Source organism: Periophthalmus magnuspinnatus, chromosome 17 (assembly GCF_009829125.3).
Source record: "Periophthalmus magnuspinnatus isolate fPerMag1 chromosome 17, fPerMag1.2.pri, whole genome shotgun sequence".
Taxonomy (NCBI): domain Eukaryota; kingdom Metazoa; phylum Chordata; class Actinopteri; order Gobiiformes; family Gobiidae; genus Periophthalmus; species Periophthalmus magnuspinnatus.
Genome location: NC_047142.1, coordinates 1,165,232 through 1,186,606, shown reverse-complemented (window position 1 = coordinate 1,186,606; position 21,375 = coordinate 1,165,232). Strand labels below are relative to the sequence as shown.

At 41.0% G+C, this 21,375-nt stretch overlaps 1 protein-coding gene across 1 annotated transcript; it reads right to left on the bottom strand.

The window, feature by feature from the left end:
* Nucleotides 1-1,543: 1,543 nt before the first annotated feature.
* Nucleotides 1,544-20,328, bottom strand: copa (COPI coat complex subunit alpha). The gene is made up of 30 exons (XM_033982035.2): nucleotides 20,121-20,328; nucleotides 19,716-19,829; nucleotides 19,398-19,471; nucleotides 18,799-18,879; nucleotides 18,303-18,379; nucleotides 17,854-17,963; nucleotides 13,915-14,024; nucleotides 13,500-13,599; nucleotides 13,126-13,344; nucleotides 12,033-12,183; nucleotides 11,771-11,837; nucleotides 11,622-11,697; nucleotides 11,454-11,536; nucleotides 10,296-10,521; nucleotides 9,989-10,127; nucleotides 9,454-9,616; nucleotides 8,645-8,791; nucleotides 7,964-8,153; nucleotides 6,722-6,817; nucleotides 6,282-6,370; nucleotides 6,051-6,174; nucleotides 5,713-5,802; nucleotides 5,516-5,625; nucleotides 5,258-5,404; nucleotides 5,038-5,178; nucleotides 4,617-4,799; nucleotides 4,014-4,124; nucleotides 3,307-3,468; nucleotides 2,713-2,907; nucleotides 1,544-1,810 (listed from the first exon to the last, which is right to left on the bottom strand). The coding sequence occupies exons 1-30, from the start codon at nucleotides 20,158-20,160 to the stop codon at nucleotides 1,751-1,753; spliced, it is 3,675 nt and encodes a 1,224-aa protein (XP_033837926.1). The 5' UTR covers nucleotides 20,161-20,328; the 3' UTR covers nucleotides 1,544-1,750.
* Between the last annotated feature and the right edge of the window lie 1,047 nt (nucleotides 20,329-21,375).

The window sequence follows — 21,375 nt, the reverse complement described above, 5'->3', positions numbered from 1 at the left end:
ACAAAACTGCATCACAAACAACCAGAGCCACGAGCAGCGGTGACTGTGAGGCTCCTGTGAGAAAAACTACTTTAGGTCAAAATGTTCTGTCATTTAAAGGTTGTGTGCAGTGGAACAGTCTTCCCACTTCTGTCAGGGAGGCACCCACTTTTACTACATTTAAAAAGTATTTAAAGGAGTGGCTTAGATCAATACAGTTTTGGCTTTACATAAAATACTCAACCTATAGGACTTGTGCAATACACACAGCACTTTAAAAGTTGTAGTAACCCTCCTGAGTTTATGTTTTTGACTTGGCTTCTGTCCTGCCCTGTGTGTATTTGACTGTATTTTGTTTATCTGGTATTTTATGTTAAATGTGACCATCAACCTGTCCAGGGACAACAGATGGAAACAGCCTGTGGCTAAAATCTGGCATATTTACACATGTATCTTATGTTCATTAATATGCACTCTCCCTTTTCTAAATAAATAAAATAAAATAAATAAATAAAACAAAGCTTTAATGAAGTTTACTCAACTGGACGTCTCCAGATTTACCAAAGAAATCCACAAAAACAAACAGAATCTGTCACATCAGTTTCCATGAGCAGAGCTGAGTTCTCACATTTACATCACATTTATTTAGGTAGAAAAGTACACCTCTACAAAGTTACTGGAGTAATATTTGTATTGCAGTAACAGTCCTGCTTCTGTAGTAAAAGTGCAGTTCCTCTTCTCTCTGTGAGTCTAAAGTGTCTGGAGCTTTAATAAAATGAAATGATCTGAACATTTGTGTTTGTTCAGATGTGATTTATTTTGGATCATTTTTGTGTCTTTAAAAATTCCACATTTTGTGATTTATTTTGTGTTTTTTCATTCACATTCAGATGTTACGTCTCAACAGTTACTTGAGTAGTACTTTTCCCAAATACTCATTTACACTTGAGTAGAATTTTGAAGTAACATTACTCTTACTTGAGTAAATCTTTTGGTCGCTGTGCCCTCCTTGAAGAGAAATGGAAGTTTTCTAAATATCTTTGAAATATTTCAGGTACATTTGATCATTGTTTTATCTCTGTTGAAGAGTTCACTGTTTTCAGAGTCAGAATCATGATCAGGACAAAGTCGACTTGAAAAATAAATCACACGAGTTTTGAAAAAGGTGATTTGACCATTTTAGACTTTTCATTTTCATAGCACTTGATTTACAGAGGAGCTAAAACTGTACTCAGAGAAATGTTACTTCAAAATAATATCAAGTAGAAGTACAAAATAGTGGTCCATGTGGTTTTAATATTAAATGTAAAAAAGTATTTGGGAAAAGTACTCCTTAAGTAAGAGTAACTTAAAGTAACTGTTGGAACGTAACATCTGATTTATAATTTTGGTGAGTGTGACAAAACGTCAAATAAGTCACAAAAATGATCCAAACTAAATCACATCAGAAGAAATGCTCCTAGAAAAGTACTGTGAAAAGTAAAATTTCTTTTAAAATTTACTCAAGTAAATGTAACTGAGTACTACCACCTGATTCCACATAATAAAAAAAACATAAGACATTTGGAGATATTGACAGTTTTATTTTGAAACATGAGATTATCGTAAAGTGACAGGCAACAGGAAGTACATGTGAGCACAGACCCGAGCAGAGGAAAAGGTTCATAGGTTTTTATATATCCACCAGGAGAAAGCTTTAAATCTTTATCTAGAATTCTGTTACATTTACGTGTTAAACTAAAGATGTGCTGTTTTTTAGCGTTTCCTTTGTTTAGCGGAACTGGAGAGGACTAACGCGCAGACCGATCACATCTTTACCAATCTCCGTCACCTGGAAAACAAAACAAAAGTGAAATGATTAAACAGAAAGTACTTAAACATGTGATTGCCTTTAAAGAGGAGGATATTTACTTCTATGGGGTATTAACTAACACATATTTAGATCACCATGTTTCCTTTTATTGTTTTGAAAATGCTGTATTTGCCAAAACAACATTAACATGTTTTATAAAGTTTCACTTCTGTTTTGACGGACTAATAAAACTACTGCACATCACATCAGGTTTGTCAAGCTGCTGTGTACAGTTTTGTGTCATGTTTTTGTATATTTATAGAAAATTGTCACGTGGGTGATGCAGATTTGTGGGCGGAGCCATGTACAGGCTCGTACTGCTGACTGTAAAGAGGGTTAGAATCGGGAGAGATTGCTGCCTTATTCAAACATGGATGAGATCGAAAACCTCAGGCATTGATGAGGGAACAAAGTTGTAACATGGGGGAAAGCTAAAAAAAAGGATTTGGATAATACACCTCTTTAAGGTTCATGAGGAACTTACTAATTACTAAATGAACTGCAGGTTTGGTTTAGCTCAAGTAAATATTATATGTGTGAGATTGTTTCCACTTGGCTGCTCTGTTTATAGATTATGAAACATTTGCCATTTTATATCACCACAACTTCTGAGACTGAATATTACCCACAACTACTCCAAACAAGACCATAAAACAAAAAACTGTAGCTTTAAATTATGAATGAAAAATGTTTAATTTTTTTAAGAGGTGGCATGTCACCTGCATGATTCCACAGAAATACTAAAACTAATACTTTGGGGTATTTCAAATGAAGATGGACACATTTTATGCCATACTGCGGAATATTCTAGGACCCAATAAACAGGTAAAGTATTATATAACTTTATAATGTTATTAAAAGTAGGTTGTGTTCGTACAGACCTCTGTGACCCTGCAGATCTGGCCCTTGTACATGGGGCAGTAGCAGGCTCCGGACAGAGGGCACTTCTCCACAGGACGCCCGCGGTACAGCGGCACGTACGAGGCGGCGCACAGGTCAAAGGGATTATGGGCGTCGTAGTTCAACTGGTGAGCGTCCGTCAGGTTCTTCTCACACGCAGCCAGGATCTTACGAGTCTGTGGAGAAAAAGACACATGAGGGAAGGAAGAAAGTTCATCTATTTCTAATGACATTTTGCCTTTTACTTGAGCAGTTTAATTACATTACATTATTACAGATTATTATTCATCATATGGTGCAGTAAATAAGGACACCGCCAAATTTATTTTTAGGGTTTTTCCTGTTAAATTAAAGGAAATGTACTTGATTTTGAGGCAGTTAAGTTAAAAAATTATTAGCCATAATCCAAACTTACTGCTCAAGTTCCAAAAATTTTAACAAACTAAGTCACTTTTTACTCCATGTTATTCCCGTTTTTGTGTGTAGGGTGACTTTGACCCGGTCCCTAGTCCCTCTGCTGATCCTCCAAAAGTCAGTGAAGAAAAGCCCATGTTATTGATCAGTGAGACACACACCTGCTGAGCTACGTCGGGTTTGGGTCCGAGCTCCAGAAGACGTCGGGCGAATCCTGCGGCGGTTTTAAAATTTCTCAGTTTGAAGAAAAGATTGAGAGCCGTCCTCAGAACCAGCACCATGTGGACTGGCTGCAGATTACAGTGAGTGAAGTATGCCGCCATCTACAGGACAAGGAGAGAAACGCACAATGAGTGTTGGTGGTTTTCAGGGTCAAAAGTCAGTTTTCTGTTGATTACATTGGACCCAATAACCTACTGTGCGACGACTAAAACCTGCAAGTAAACTGCACTTCAACCATAATTAATTAACCTGCCAACATCTGTATTAAATAGAATGTTGTGATGTCATCTGTAAACCAGCAATACGCAACCAAAGGCACATCTTCAGTCAAATATTAATAAAAATTCTATACAAAAACTATAAGGCAAATACAGTCTTTCCCATTAATAGGAGACAACACTGCCCCACAATGATTCATGTTATAATGCAAAAACAAACACATGTGAATGAACCTAACACAACATCAGGTATGAGTAACACTTTATTATCAGTCTGTCTGCAGCTCCAAAGCTCAAAATGCTCTGTACGTTCTATATGGAGGGCGGTGTAGTGACATCACCTCAACAATATTTAATAAACACTCATGTAAATCATCCCTTTGATATAAATAATAAAACTTAAACAGTAAAAACAGGCAGGTCCTGACCTCACAGAGCCGTTTCTGTTGGTCCAGCGTGTCTTTGGGCAGCTTCTTCCTCTCTGTTTCCATGGTGAGTCCCACGATGTACTCTCTGCAGATGGTGATCAGCTGCTGAGCCTGAAATGACAAGACAACAATCAAAATTACAAACACACAATCACAGAAAAACTTAAGCTGCAGGGGGTTAAATAAGTAAAATGACTGTTAATTAGCCATAGAAAAGTATATTTTATTACACAAATAAAAATCTCCATTAGAGCAAAAACATTTACACAAAAAATAGATCGAGCACCAAAATATATGGCCACAGCTTTCATCTGCTGAACGAGACGCTGATCTACTCACACGTTTGTCTATATTGAGTATTTGTGCGTTTTAAGGCACAGAATTGCAGCGATGTCGAGTGCAGCACTTTAATAATGTGCAGATAAACATTTATAATCAACCTGCTCCTGTTTTCAATGTTTGAAATGGACTTGGTGTTTGTATTTGTAGAGCACCACACATTCATGAGCGCCTTGTTCAGAGACGTGAAATGAAACAGGACTCATGTATAAATAGAACACATTATTATGTTGTGCAGTGAGTTTTACACTCATCGCTCTGTACCTCTGTGATTTCCTGCTTGTTGTCGACGACGAGCAGAGGCACCGAGAGGAGGATGGCTCTGAACTTCTCCACAGCCTCCTCAAAGCGCCCCGCGGTGGTGAGCTGGTAGCACTGCTGCAGGCGAGAGATGAGGTCGGCGAGGCGCAGACCCACAGCCGGGAGACCCTGCTTCGCTCCACAGTCCTGGGACAGACAGACGATGAGCAGGGGTCAGCAGGAACACTGAGGTATGACCGTGTTTTTATATTCAGACAAAGGCATCAGACTCCAGACCAAATGACTTCAGTAGAGTTGAGTCAGTAACTATTCATTTGCAAAATATTAAGACCAGACCAAATCAGGAGCGAGTCTGTGGTCGTGTCCAGAGCCACGAAACTAATGGAAAAAAGTGATAATTTTTCCCCGTCCATGAGTGCAGTACCTTCCAGTTCCTCTGGGGGTGGCTGCGCAGACAGGGCAGAGAGGGCAGTCCCAGGAAACACGTGCGTCCTCGGGATAACGTCTGCATGAAGAGGGTTTTGTATGGAGCAAAGTTCACGACTCCAACCTGGTCATGCAGCAGCTGAGAGAGAAGGTCAGTGCAGTTAGAACTCAACTATTTGCAAAGTTGTTTTCAAACTATTTCTATTTCCCGTGCTCACCCTCATGGCGGTCTCGTAGGACCCGGCCAGGATGTGGTCCACAGGCAGCTGAGAGTTGTTGCACCACATTTGGCTGGGACTCATGCCTTTGGTCGGAGGCACAAAGAACCCGTCCTCTGCTCCTCCACCTGAGGCCGCGGGGAGGTCCTGAAGAGGGAACAACAAGTGGAGAAATGGTTCAGGATACGACAGGATACGGCCAGACTCTGAATCTTGAGAACGCTTTTGCCTAATGAAGATCTCAAACTCTTTTCTCACCAGTTCTGGAGGCAGGTCCAAGTCCTCCTCCACCTCCCATCCTCCTCCACCCTCATCCTTCACCAAAGCCCCGTCTTCTCCAAATCCCTCCTGAGCGTCCATGAAACCATCTGACACGCACATTAACAGAGGATATGTTTAAATCCTCCTAATCATGATGTAATCTGCACAGTTCATATTGAGCAGTGGATCTTTACCTTCGTCCAGTTGCAGCTCCGCGTCCTCTCCCCACCCTTCTCCTCCAGGAGCGTCCATGTCCAGATCAGCTGCCATCTGACCAGCTTTACCTGCGCAATAATGGAACAATTACATTTAAATCCTCCAGCCGACTAAAACCGATTGGTCTAGTCCAGGAATTAAACATGGGATAACTGTGATGTTAGTTTAGGGCTGTTAGAAGTACCAAAAATCAGATCCCAATCGATACAAAAACTAGTATTGAAACTAATTTGAGCGACTGATACTAAAAAAAGTCACATTGAGTCTATTCCTTAGTACTGACAGTAGCGAGACGACACGAGTGAACAGCACTGACCCTTGGCGGCGATGGCTCCCTCGAAGAATCCCTTGGACACAGTGAGCAGAGGCCAGTTTGTGTCCAGAGGGTTGATGGGAGGAGGCGGCTGCAGGAGCTGGGCGTTCGGATCCACCTCTGGGATCTAAAGAGAATGAAAGTTTTAGGTCGATCTGAACAAAGTTACTACAATATCAAGTATTACATTTAGATTACATTGTTCTTGAATAGTTAAAAAAAAAAACGACCCACCGTCTCCTTTTCTGGGTCAAACGTCTCCTTCAGAGCCTCTGCCTCCTCGTCCAGTCCGTGAGTGGCAGCGGTCAGATAGGCCAAGGACTCTACACGGCAAAAAGAAACACTTTAGAATGTCCTGTAGCAAAACTATTTCCACACTGCTCAATCATATAAACCTAGTCTCATTTATTTATATTTGAGATGAATTATTATTAGTCAAAAACTGATAAAGTTTTATTAGTCTTAAAGCTGCACTGTGTAACTTTCTGGTAGATGGTCGTTCACCTGCTCGATCCATGGAGGTGTTATTGCCACGTTCGGGTTTTATATTCTTTTATTCTTATCTCCACAGATCTGACCTGTAACTTGTCCTTTAGTGTGTCATTTTGTTCCATGTGGACTGTGGAGGGTTTGCCACCCGCCTGACTCCATAGACAGATCAATAACAGACTTACTCTGTCCACAGTTCTTGAGGATGCGCACTCTCTCGCTCACATCTCCCAGATACAGAGCCGCCTGATAGTGTCCACTCATGTCCTTCCTGATCTCAGCTGTAAACACAAACATGAGATTAACTCATTACATTCATGACACTGTGGTTAAAAAGGTACAATTGAGCTTTTATTTTAGGATTGAAATCAAGTTTTCTAGTATGAATCCAGTGCATGGACATGGTGGAGGTGGTCTGAGGGGCCGGAGGGGCAGACTGGCAGCCTCACTCCTGTCAGTCTGCCCCAGGGCAGCTGTAACTAAAATAGTAGCTTAATCTGAGTTTAATTTATAATGCACTGTAAGGACTTTGGGCGTCTGGGAAGGTGTTGTATAAATATTAGAGCTTTAAAACATTTAAAATGTGACAAAAGCACATTACAAGTCCTTTAAAGCACAGACTGTTTAAAGACGTGGACTGAGGGAGTGAGACGTGACCATCGAGGTCAGGGTCAGTCAAATGAAACAGAGAGGCTAGAAATTATAGCAGCTCATATACAATCAGAGACCAAACTGTGAATCCAAGCACGTCAGAGCTCTTCCCGTCAGCAGTGCGGGTTTGGCGGGGAGTATTAATGTTCAGATCTTGATTTAAGAACGAAAAAAATTGTGAACTAAAACGCAGAGATCAAGTAGAACCAAACCTTAAGGAACCACTGTCCAGCCGCGCTCACTCCCTGAAGAGTTCACACACTTTGGTAGAAAAGATTTTCCAGGACTTTTCCAGGACACCACATTGTCACATTGTTTTTTTTTTTGTAGTTTCACATATAAACATCTCTTGTGGAGACATTGTATATTTCTATTTACTTTTAGTAGTCTGGATTTTCTGGTGGATTCTAATTTGAAACGAATTGTGGGGACTGTATGTGCCATGTGTGACGGGAAGGTTACACTGGGAAAGAAGAGGCGGTGAAGCGGGTTTGAAGAAATTTTGTACAAATTCAGTGTAATTTCCTGCATTTTGGTGGGTTTTAAATGAGTTTTCACCGTGATGATGGAAGCACCAGTATCAATACTGGAGTAAAACTACGGGTGGACACATTTTCCAGGACAGAATATATTTTTTCCATCACATTGGCCTTTTCCCGCACTTTCCATGTGTTTTCCAGGACACGTGGGCTCCCTGGCCTATTTGTAACACGGCGGCTGGTATGCGAGCTCTGTCCGTTTACATGTCTCTGCTTTAAACGCCGCGCTCGACTCACCGATCTTCATCATCTTCCGGAGCTTGGCGAGGTTCCCCGTGATGAGGTAGAGGAAGGTGAGTTTGTCAAAGTTCTTGGTTCGTTGGTAGCACATTTCCACGACCTGGTGATGCCCCTGAAGAAGAGCCGCTTCACCGAGACGCTCCCAACACGAGCGCTCATCCAGGGCTTTAGCCGCCTCCAGCGCCACCTGCAGGAGGAGGGGAGAACAACATACAACTTAAACATATAATTAAGCTTAAATTGGCACGTCAAACTGCTAAAAACACAATGGACGCTTCACCACTTGCATTTCTCCGCTGAGGTGTTATTGCCTGAAATGTTACACAGTACGGCATTAAACTTATCCCTCTCCATGGAGACAATATCACGAGGTCAAGTTACAGGTCAGATCCATGGAGAGGCACTCACAGTAAGAATGCATGTACTGCAATAAAAACATGTCTAAAGCCAATAAGATCGCCATGGAGACTAGGTGGCAAAAGCTCGCACTCGAAAGGTTACATAATGCACCTTTAAGGGATTAGTTTGGACTTTCTGTTTATGGGCAACATTTTGAGGACATTTGACCGTTCTAAAGAGATAATATTTTGTTTGTTCATCATCTGAAACCCACGGAAAAACGATTACAACAATAAAAACAAAATCCAAACAAAAATAAAAAAGTGCATCACCACACACCTCGATGTTCCCACACTCCAGAGCGAGACTGAAGCGAGTTTTCTCGTCTTTGACAAAGTGCAGAGCCACCTCCGGGTAACCCTTCTTCTGCAGGTAGGCGATGATGGACTGTCCCACCAGTTTAGCGTTACGCACCATGTGGAGGACCTGAGGGAGAACAGGAGTTACATAAGAGGCAATTTATCAACGTTACCCCCTGGTTAAACTACTCATTTTACTAAACCACACTTATTATACTTAAGAGTTTACTTAAAAAAACATCCCAATTTGGCAGTTTTATGTTTAAAATTTTACTTCCTGGTTGGAAATCATGACATCACATGAGGGAATCACTGCTGAGGCACACGGGACCAAAACTCCTCTAATGTACAAAGAGATTTATATTTGACAAAAACTAATTTAAGAAAGCACCTTTATCTTGTTGGAATGTTTAAAATATTGGGAAAAAAATGTGTTTCTTGTGTAAATGGAGCCAAACGTTTGGACAGAACTCTCTACTTCCTGTAATTTTCAACATATTTTTCAACTTTTCTTCACAAACTGCTTCTTGGTGTAAAACTATCATTTATATTAACAGGTTTTATCTCACCAAATTAAATCTAAATTTGAGAACCTGCTCACCTGATGTAGTTCAGATAAGTCAGTTCTTTAAGTTCAGATTTGGTTAAAATGACGCTCAGATTAAAGTAACAGCTCTGACAGAGTAGTGCCTTTAGTTAGCTTCATATTCCCAGTCAAAGTTGATGACATCAGCTGCAAAGTGTCAATAAAATGTAATACAGTGGATGTGCGGATGTTACTGCTCTGACCTCGTCGTATTTGCGGTTGACGAGGGCGAGTTTGAAGCGGTACTCTGTGGGGTCGATGGTGAGGACTCGGGGACGACATTCTCGGTCCAAACAGTAAACGCTGTTTCCTCTGACCCTCGTCACGTAGATCGGCAGATCCAGAGTCCGGATTATACCGTGGTCTCTGCAGAAAACACAAGAGACACAAATGTGGACAGGTAAAAACACAGGCAGCTGTTCATCCTGACACTGATGCGACGGGACGACATTTACAGCACATTTGTCAAGTTTGTTTAATCAGATTCTGTTCAGTTCACATTTTAAAAGTGTCCAGAAAAAATGCCAGTTCATATTTTCATTAATAATCCAAAAATCACATTTCAGAACATGTTTGTACAGATCTAAACTATATATGTACGTACATATATATATATACATACACACACACACACACATATATACATAAATATATATATGACTTTTGTGCAGTGTGAAACAGTGCGCGCACACACACACACACACACAGGGTGGTGCTGTGTGGTCAGTGCGTTCGTACCCAGAGGTCAGGGCGTATTTGATGTGGTTGGAGGTGGTGTAGATGAAGACTCCGCTCTCGTCCCAAGCTCCACTCTTCACTCGGATGTTCTCGTGGATATTACACAGAGACTCCAGTTTACGGTTGCAGATCATGATCGCTGGAAACAAAGATTCAAAATGTTATCGTCACTGTCAAAGAAAAACAAAAGTGCAAACCGCACACGCGCACACACACACACACACACACACGCACGCACATCGCACTGAGGGACAGACAGTTACCACAGGGGAAATTCTTAAAGTTGTACTGAGCTCTCATCTCTCACTGTGTTTGGCGAGCAGGGCCACGTGGCTGGTATCGGCGCTCCACACCACGTATTTGACTTTGGCGATCTTCACTGTAGCGAGAGAACGTTTCTGTTGAACGTCGAACAGCGTGACTCCGTCGGCGTCGCGCAGAAGCAAAGAGCCGGTGCCAGCGTAAAATATCTCCTCACAAGAAGGAACCTGCACCTTCTTCACAATCTCATTCTTCAGGTTCTTAATCAGCAACTGAAACAAAAGAGAGGACACAAGTGAGGGACAGGAGAGGACGCGCGACGACAGAGGGGAGAGGACGCGCGACGACAGAGGGGAGAGGACGCGCGACGACAGAGGGGAGAGGACGCGCGACGACAGAGGGGAGAGGACGCGCGACGACAGAGGGGAGAGGACGCGCGACGACAGAGGGGAGAGGACGCGCGACGACAGAGGGGAGAGGACGCGCGACGACAGAGGGGAGAGGACGCGCGACGACAGAGGGGAGAGGACGCGCGACGACAGAGGGGAGAGGACGCGCGACGACAGAGGGGAGAGGACGCGCGACGACAGAGGGGAGAGGACGCGCGACGACAGAGGGGAGAGGACGCGGGTGATCGAGACAGAGGGGAGAGGACGCGGGTGATCGAGACAGAGGGGAGAGGACGCGGGTGATCGAGACAGAGGGGAGAGGACGCGGGTGATCGAGACAGAGGGGAGAGGACGCGGGTGATCGAGACAGAGGGGAGAGGACGCGGGTGATCGAGACAGAGGGGAGAGGACGCGGGTGATCGAGACAGAGGGGAGAGGACGCGGGTGATCGAGACAGAGGGGAGAGGACGCGGGTGATCGAGACAGAGGGGAGAGGACGCGGGTGATCGAGACAGAGGGGAGAGGACGCGGGTGATCGAGACAGAGGGGAGAGGACGCGGGTGATCGAGACAGAGGGGAGAGGACGCGGGTGATCGAGACAGAGGGGAGAGGACGCGGGTGATCGAGACAGAGGGGAGGACGCGGGTGATCGAGACAGAGGGGAGGACGCGGGTGATCGAGACAGAGGAGAGGACGCGGGCGATCGAGACAGAGGGGAGGACGCGGGCGATCGAGACAGAGGGGAGGACGCGGGCGATCGAGACAGAGGGGAGGACGCGGGCGATCGAGACAGAGGAGACTCTTGATAAACTCACCGAGTGCATACGATCCAGGACTGCAAATCTGTTCCTTGCCACCCACACAGCAGTGAGACCAGACGACCTCTTCCCCTCAGGAGCTGGAGGAATGAAAACAGTCTGAGTTTTACACATCTCACATTTACATCAACGCCTCTGCTAAAAAGAATAATGATGAGCTCTAACCATCAGGGTTCTGGGAGTCACTTTCTTTGGGGATGGAGTACAAGTCGTAAGTGCTGTTTTCCAGGTTGGTCGCCCTCTAGAGGACAAAAGGAGCGTTATGAGAAAATCTTGCAGGAAATAACGTACTGAATATTAAGGTGTTTTCTTACCGTGCAGAGGAGGACAGCGTTTTCTGCAGGATTGTAGGACATGCTGAACACAGGGAATTTGGACCCACTGGAAAAAGGAAATAATTTTAAATACAAACTTTTCAGGTAATACATTAACATAAACAGAATTATTTATGCATGTGTGTGTCCCTGTGTGTTCGTCTGTCCCTGTGTGTTCGTCTGTCCCTGTGTGTTCGTCTGTCCCTGTGTGTTCGTCTGTCCCTGTGTGTTCGTCTGTCCCTGTGTGTGTGTGGCGTCTCACCTGCGCAGTTGCATGACGGCTGTGTCTTTGCTGCTGTTGAAGTCGAGTTGTCGGAGGAATCTGTCTTTGACGTAGTAGAGCATGTTTCCATAGACGGCGTAGGCAGGACGCTCCCTCTCCAGTTTGAACACGATCATCCCACTGTCATGACCTGTGAGTGGAGAAAACACGCTCAGGTTTCACATAATCACAGCAGTATTTGTGCAGAATGTTCAATAATGTATTCTTATGGTTTGTGATATTTTGGGTAAAACTGTCTGAATAAATCATTTACAGAGGCCTGACTGTTCTGGTCCATCACTGCAGATCCACAATGACCAAAGTTTGTGCCAAGCGTCTCAGAAAAGTGGAAGAGAACTTGACGTCTCCTCATAATACACTTTACTTTTATTGTGAAAATCCACCCAGATGCAGCAATGGACTTTCAATATTTTCGGACTAAACCACTGGCCAGTTTTGCTGCTTTTCTAAAGTAAAATACAAATGTGAAGTGGTTTAGGTTATGTTTTGGTGCGCTGGTGCATGTGGTAAATATTTATAGAGTCATATCAGTCGAGGGGCAGTTTGTGGAAGAAAAGTTGGAAGTCAAAATGGCTGACAGTTTTGATGACATTTATAATTTGAGCAAACTATGGAAAATTTGTCAAGATTTGTAGTAAAATCTTAAATGCTGTTTGTATAATTTTGGATTATTTTCTCTAACCTGATAAATCCAAACTGACTCACTTTACTTTTCTACACAGAGGAATCTCAGTCTGGTCACTGCGCCCTCCGCTGCGTCAAGACAGAACCAAACATGATCGTCCAATCAGATTAGTTTATTTCACTGATGCATGTGAAATGAAGGAGCTCATTGGTCGCTCATCATTTACAAATAAAAAATAATTTCTCTTTCTTCAGATGAACATAGTTTAGTGAAATGCCTGATGTTTTTTTTTTCCACAGTCACATTTGTTTTGTTACACATGGACCGTGCATGTCCCTGATTGGTTTATCTACCTGTCAATCACGTCCATTTGAACTCTGAAGATCTGAATCCCAGTCTGACCTGCCTTATGCACTTGAAACGTCTGAGTTACAGTGTCGTTCTTACCAGCAGCGAACAGGTTCAGGTTGGGATGAGCCCCGAGGACCCAGAATCTGTCATGGTCCCTCCTGAAGGTCTGGACTCCGGTTCTTTTGGACATGTCCCAGACTCGAATGCTTTTGTCCTCGGAGTTGGACAGAATCAGCTCCTGTCGCGGGTGGAAAACGGCGCAGGAGACGTTATTGTAGTGACCGCGGCACGTGTCCAGCTCCCACGCCTTAGACTCTGGAGAGAGGACGGAAAAGGTTTAGTATGAGGACAGTTTTACTATAGAAATAATGTTTAAAAATCACACTGTTATTTAAACATGTTTTTGTTTATTAACTAAAGGTAGACTTAAAACAACATTTACACTTTCTGCTTATGATTTAAAAACTCACCGTTCATTCTCCAGATTTTAACCTGCCGGTCGTCAGCCCCGGACACGATCAGAGGCATGCTGGGATGGAAGGCCGCCCAGTTCACTCCACGGTCATGACCCTGAACAAAGATTATTCATGTTTTCTCTGCTGACGGAAAATATAGTGTAACTTGTGTGTTTTGAAGAGATGGGATATAAAACAATCAATGATTATAAAATATTAGTCAAAAAATGATTTCATTTTTGACAGCAGCTTCTGAGGTAAGAAACATTTTATGGTTTCCAACGTATCCACGAGAAGAAAAACTGCCCCCACAAACAGACGTACAGCAGAATGTATCAGCCCAGACCGAGTCTCCACACGGCAGAGGAATGAAGCAGTTTTTGAATCAAACAAACTGGACGTCCACAGAAGCTCTTCAGAGTGCACCCACCTCCAGCACATGTTTGACCACAGCGTCTGACGCTCCAAACAGGTCCACTCCAGAGATGCCCCGGACATCAGTCTCCACTGCCCCAGGAGACAGATTCTTCTTCCTCAGACCTGGAACCAACATTAGAGCAGCGCGTGCGGGGGGCACATTTACACGTTACACACAGTCACAACAAACAGAAGGGACGAAAGAATATACACACTGAATACACACACATTTAGCATCATTTAGACATGTTTAAAGGTGCAGTGTGCAGTGGTCTGGCAAAGTCCACAGCAGTAACACACTGAGGACAGTCCACAGGGACAGTCCACAGGGACAGTCCACTGAGGACAGTCCACAGGGACAGTCCACAGGGACAGTCCACTGAGGACAGTCCACTGAGGACAGTCCACTGAGGACAGTCCACTGAGGACAGTCCACTGAGGACAGTCCACAGTGGTAACACACTGGGGACATTGATGGTGCTTTTACAGCAGTTTACATACAAGTTTCTAATTTTAATATAAACTTGTATAACAGAGGCCGCAGGGGCTCGTGGTTAAAGCCGCGTGGTCCTCAACATAAAGGTCAGGATCTGACATTGTGTCATTAGGCAAAACACTCACCTCGTATGAATGTGTGTGTGTGTGTGTGTGTGAGTGTGTGGGGGTGTGTGTGAGAGTGTGTGTGAGAGTGTGTGAGTGTCGATGGCACAGATTGGCAGCCTCACACCAGTCTGCCTCAGGACAGATGTGGCTTCACTAGTACGTCAGCACCTCGGAGTGTGAAGTGAATGAATAATGCACAAAATGTCTAATGCATCACACAACACAACTACACTGCACCTTTAAAGCTCTTACTGTTGGGCTCATGAACACACACAAGACCAAACACAAACTTCACTTTTCTATTTGAATCTGGAAATAAAATCATCGTAGCAGCATTGATTGGGTTGAACATGTTAATTTAAATCAACAAACTCATTACTTCCCAGATGCAAACGATTTCAAAAACAAAGCTTGCGTTTCATCCCATTTGAATGATTGTGGTGAACACGGGCTCAACAGTAGATCATGAAAGCAGAGGATGGAACTAGGAACCTTTAAGCGAATGTGGATGTTTCTGGGGGGAGCATGGGGCGGGACACAGGTGATGCATGGCAAATGGGGCAGTGGTGGTTGGGTTTTGTAAAGGCGTGCTCTGATGAGAGAAGTGAATCTTGTTTGTGAATATTTTTGTAAAAGCTGACATGCAAAGGTGGAGGTTAGAGGAGATGAAATGTAGTAATATTGAATATAAAAGATACATAAGAGTTTAATACTGAGAGACAGGTCAAACTGTGGACTTTAACCAGAGAAATGTGGCATTGGTTAGTTGTTATTAGTAGGATAATTAACTCTAAACAGCCAGTTGTGATTTCAACATTGCACTGGAGTAATAGGACGCCTCCTAATGGCAAACACTAATGTCAAAGCTAAACATGGACTCATTTCATTACAATTACACTTAAGAATTTGTGATTTTACAGCAGGTGGAATATGAACTTTCCTTAAACGTCCTTAATCTATTTTATTGCAGATTTTTTTTTTTAAATCAGTCAACTACAAAAACGTGATATTACTGTGTTTCAGATGACGTCACATGACTCTACAGGCCAATCGGATTTAACAGACGGGGACAGTGCATTTTGAGATATCAGCTGATGTGTGTGTGTGTGTGTGTGTGTGTGTGTGTGTGTGTGTGTGTGTGTGTGATCCAGAGTGTGCGTCAGTGATAAATGTGAGTGTGCATCAGTGATAAATGTGTGTGCGCGTCAGTGATAAATGTGAGTGTGTGTGTGTGTGTGTGTCAGTGATAAATGTGAGTGTGTATGTGTGTATCAGTGATAAATGTGAGTGTGTGTGTGTGTATCAGTGATAAATGTGAGTGTGTGTGTGTGTATCAGTGATAAATGTGTGTGTGTGTGTGTGTGTCGGGGTGTGTGTGTGTGTGTGTATCAGTGATAAATGTGAGTGTGTGTGATCCAGAGTGTGCGTCAGTGATGTGTGTGTGTGTGTATCAGTGATAAATGGGTGTGTGTGTGTGTAGGTCTCCGAGTTTTACCTGTTCTTTTACTTTGGTGACTTGAGTTTCTTGTTTTAGAGTCAGATACAAACTCAATATTTCACAGAGTTGTAGACTTTTATATTTGTTCTCAAACTGTAGCAGCTCTGTCACATTTTAGATTCAGTGTTTGGAGATTTTACAGGAGAAAATGTCATGATTCAGGCTGTGACGTCATCTGCAGAATCTCTAAATATTATATCTGAGCAGTAAAATATCAAATACAGTTATTCATCTAGGTGGATTCTACACTCACGCTTTAATGAGATTAACTTTTATCTTTGAGGCAGTAAATTATTTAGGTGAAGCTAGAAACTGGCATGTGTGAGTGATCCAAAGTGCAGCAGTTTTAACAGACAAAAAAAAAATCTTAGTATATGAGAGTTTAGTGAATCTTGTTATGAAATAAGGTTTAATGCTGCAGCTGAGGTGACTTTTTGTATGAAATATAAGGAAAGGAAGGGTATCGGGATGCAACTATGCTCTGTGCAAAGAAATGTAAATAAAACAAACACATTTAACACATTTAAACATAAACTAACACACAGTTACTTGGTTAGTTTAAGTGCAAACATTACATTAACCCCAAACAAATTAAACATGCAAATTAAACAGAAATACCACTTTGTTAAAACCAAACATTTAGAATAAAGTAGATTCCACTGAAAATACTCCAGACTGAATGTTTTGCAGTTTAAAAAGAGGCATTTCTTTACATAACCCATAGAGATTGGCCCTCGACAACAACAGCAGGAAAATGAAGCTCCTGCCCTGTAACCACCGGTCCCAAAAGACAGCACCAACATACACCGCACAAACTGAACATCTACAAGTGTTCACACGACGCCACTCCAAGTCTGGACTCGTTTACATTCATTTACTTACTGATATTTATGATTAATTATGCAGTTAAAGGTGCACTATGTAACTGTTCTGTAAAAGCGCCTGCCATCTGCTAATCTACAGGGAGATGTTATTTTTGTCCCACAATAATCAACATTACGGCATTTTACTCATGTCAAATTTGTGGAGATGCAACTTCAAGTATATCTGAGCAATTATATCACCCATAATGAAATAATGCTACATAATTAATGCCAGAATGTGGAACCATCTAGGAAAAAAAACAGATTCTCGATAGAGTCAAGAAGCGAGCAGAAAGGTTACAGAGAACCTTCTCTTCAGGCCGAGTTACAGAGCAACTAAGTACGAAAACTGCATAACTAAGTGATGACACTAAAGGCAAATGAATGGGAAAAACTGGGATCATTTGTTATTATTGTGTAAGAGCTGTTAAATTAATGCCTGAGAGTTGTGACCTCTTGACTTGTGATGCCGATGTCAGTATTGGAAATTGAAAAATTTGCTGGATATAGGCTTCCAAATATCAGTCCATAATTTGTCCAGCAAGTTTCATAATGTTTGTTTTTATTTATACAAAGTTGTTCTGTAAATATGTGGTGGGTAAATATTTGGATCAGCTGGGACTTTTTTTTTATTTTTTAAGGAAATAAATGTTGTTTTCAGTCTCTGCTCTGGCATTGGTTGATATCAGGCACATACTTAAAGCCACAGTGTCAGACTCAGTGTCAGAACTGAAAAAGCTGGACCAGATCATTCCTACTCCCAACTTTTTTAATTTTTGGAAATACTACGGACAATGACATAACAGCCATCTAACTCTCTGTCAAAAATGCACTGAAACAAGTTAAATACGGTGCACCTAATAAGTAAATGAATCCACACTAGTCAAAACTCCTCAAATGAATGGTCTCATTTCATGATTTAAATATTTAAGTGGCTCCTGTAGAAGTTCAGTTTGTGAAGTGTGTCTGTCCACTGTCCCACTCTCACCAGAGATATCCCACACGCGCACGGTTTGGTCCAGAGACGCAGACACCACCAGGTCCTCAGACGGGTGGAACTGGGCGCACATCACGTAATGGTTGTGTCCGGTCAGCACACTGCGGACAGGAGAAAGATGTGCTCAAAACAGTTGAAAAATCTGCACAAATGTTTATTTAATAGAGATGATAAAACATATGGTGCCACAACAGAGACATTTCTTAAGAAGCTGTAGTACCAAAAAACATGCTTCAATGACAGCAAAAATATTAAATACCAGAAATCAAACATTGTCAGGTCAAAATTGTTAACTGAATATATATTTATATTTATAAATGATGTTAAAGTCTCGTGCTGTCTCTTCTTGTGCATGAATCTCGTGGCTCGTCTTGTGGAAATTGTGTTTTATCCCTCCTCTACTGTTAAATTTATATATTTATGTATATGTATTTACTCACCAGACACAGGTCCTGGACTGCCAGTTCCAGATGCGAATGGTCTGGTCGTCTGAAGCACTGAGGATCCAGGGATACTCCTAAAATACACAACAAACAAGTGTAAGAAAAGAAATACAAATGTCATAAAGTCTTATAGCACCATTTCATTTCTATTGTAAAATTTAACCAAGGTGGTCAAGTAAGTCTTTTTACATTGATCGGATATCCAAATATCGGTTTGGTCAATATCCTGGTTGGACATATGAATGGATGACTATTTACAGGTCGTAGTCGGCCCAGAAAGTCTCATAATGTTTGAACTTTTATTTATGCCAAGTTGTTCTGTGGTTCTCTGAGAGATAAATAACAGCTATAGATTATTTTTTTCTTATTTTTGTTTTAAGGAAATAAATTTACGTTTTCAGTCTCTGTGCTGGTATCGGCTAATTATCGGCAGATACTAAAAGCCATAGTATTGAAATTGATATCAAAACTGAGAAAGCTGTACTAAACTCACATGGTGAAAGAAGGTGGTCCGGATGTAGTCCAGGTGTCCAAGGAGAGTGAAGAGGCAGCGTCTCAGCTTGTAGTTCCACACCTGTGAATGAAAAGAGTAAAAAAATATACAGTTATTTTAATGAACATCCGGACAGTGCACAATAAAGAATATATGTGCATTAGGGTTGTCAAATGTCTGAAAATCAGATATTGATACTAAAACTAGTATCAAACTAGATACTCATTTTAGAAGGTTGATACAAAAAAGTCCCATTCACGGAACAGAAATGAACCTTTCCTGAATGACTATGATTAAATGTTGAAAATCACATTCTATTATGTAAAGAGTTTTTTTTAACCATCATCGTGGCGTCAGAATCAGTATTGAACATCAAGTCTTTTCCTTATCGAAAGGAACAGACTCAAAATTCAAGTATGGAATTTTAGTATCGTGACAACATTAAAGTTTAAAGACAGTAATGACACACAGTATAAGAAATGTAAAAAAGCATAAATGTATCCTTTCATTCATTACAGCCAAATGCATGAAGAGTTGTTAAAAAGTAAATATACAAACAGCTCTTTCAGCTTTAGACATGCTAATGATGCCACCCTCACCTTAATTTTGTAGTCATCACCTCCAGACACAAAAAGAGGCTGCTGTTTGTGGAAATCAATTCCTCTGACAGGTCCTGGGAAAGAGAAAAACATTTAGAAACAACATGTCTGAGACGTTTGGGCACACCATATTTGTTAATGTTTACTACTTTTTACATTTAATGCAGACAGAATACATCACATATATAAATTAAAATATGTGGAATGGTGTAGCAAAGAAAATATTGAGAATCTACAGAGTATATAATGATGGAAATAAAGAACATGAGTGAAACAGTGTAGTGTTTTTTAGCTGAAGCCACGTCAGGCCTTTCTTACCATCATGTTCATCAAACTTATCAATGAGGGTGCACATGCGATAGTCCCACAGCTGGATCACCCCATTGTGCAAACTCGCCAGAACCCAGGGCCTTTTGGGGTGGAAACTTAGGCCTAAAACAAGACAAATACAAGTATAAAGGATGCGATGTAACCGTAGATACTGAGTAGAGTTGTTCGTTTTCATATGAGGAAAGCTTTAGCTCTTTGCACATTTTGTTACGTTTTACAACAATTGACAATCAAACAGCAATGACCTACATACAGTTAAGAACTTAAATAGTACGTACAATAGGATATATATTATAATAAATAACTAAATAAAGCAGTTCATGGAGATTTTGCCGATGCCATTTGGCTAAACCCGCCGCTAGCTAACATGCTAACATGCTAACAGCTTCGTACCTTTAACTCGGGCCGATTTGGTTTCAAACTTGGTTAGCATCGTCACGGAGAATAGATTATCTAAAATACAAGTCCACTCGGTTGTTAAATGTGGAAAATGTTGCAGACTTGTAGATTTAAGCAGCTCGTCCTCCTCGGTCCATAGATTCAGCTGCTCCTCTTTTCCTGACACGTAGCTAATTCTGACTTCCGCTTTGGTGACGCAGAAAGCTCCACGAGAGCTACGCACTACGTAAGATACGCACCACGTAAGAAAAAAATAAAAATAAAAATAAAAAAAATAAATAAATAATAATAATAAATAAATGAATAAATAAAATGATAATAAATAAATAATAAAAAATAAATAAATAATAGAAAATACTATTATATATATATATATATATATATATATATATATATATATATATATATATATATATATATATATATATATATATATATATATATATATATATATATATATATATATATAAATATATAAATAAATATATAAATAAATATATAAATAAATACATAAATAAATAAATAAATAAATATATATATATATATAAATCACAATGTATTTAAGTATTAATTTAAAAAAACGCTGCTAATCTGCAACTGTGACAAAAACAAGGCTATATTTGACATCCATTAAAAACTTTACACCACTTTCTTACAAGTGAAAACAGGTGCTGTAGTTTCAGTAATGCTTTTCTTGCTGTATTTTGGTCAAATGACTATAGAATATATATTTCTAATCGATATTCTATATACTATGTTTGCTTTAATCTAAGCAAACATTTTTAAATAAATAAATGTAGAGTTTGAATTATTATGAGTTATTTTCATTCATTTGCAGTTGTTTCAGTAGCTAATAAATAAATAAACAGAAAAGGCACACAAATCTCTAGCTGTACTTGAAGTGATGCTTTCTGATATTTTGCCAACAGATGTCACCAAAAGGTCAAGAACAACCACAGACTGTAATATAATCTATATACAGTCTATGGAAACATCACAGGCTTGTAATAAGGTTTCACTGGTGAAAATCTGTCTTTATGTGTCTGTGGCATAATGTAGACCAGGAAATGTAGACCTACGACATTAAATGAATCAAACGAACAAAAATCCTAGGAACAATACCAACAAACACAAACTCTCAAATACGCTCTGCTATTTACCATTTCTGACATAGTTCTACACAATTTGTGGGGAGAATGTAATTCAGAGAAAGATATTTTTGTCATTGGTTCTAAACCAGGGTTAAGTG

Bases quoted from the DNA above. Each gene is read 5' to 3' on its own strand.
- copa (XM_033982035.2), bottom strand. From the start codon at position 20,160: ATGCTAACCAAGTTTGAAACCAAATCGGCCCGAGTTAAAG. The intron at 11,838-12,032 runs GTGAGACGCCAC...TCCTTTTTCCAG, and splicing joins GCCGTCATGCAACTGCGCAG to TGGGTCCAAATTCCCTGTGT. The intron at 11,537-11,621 runs GTTAGAGCTCAT...TCATTCCTCCAG, and splicing joins TGACTCCCAGAACCCTGATG to CTCCTGAGGGGAAGAGGTCG.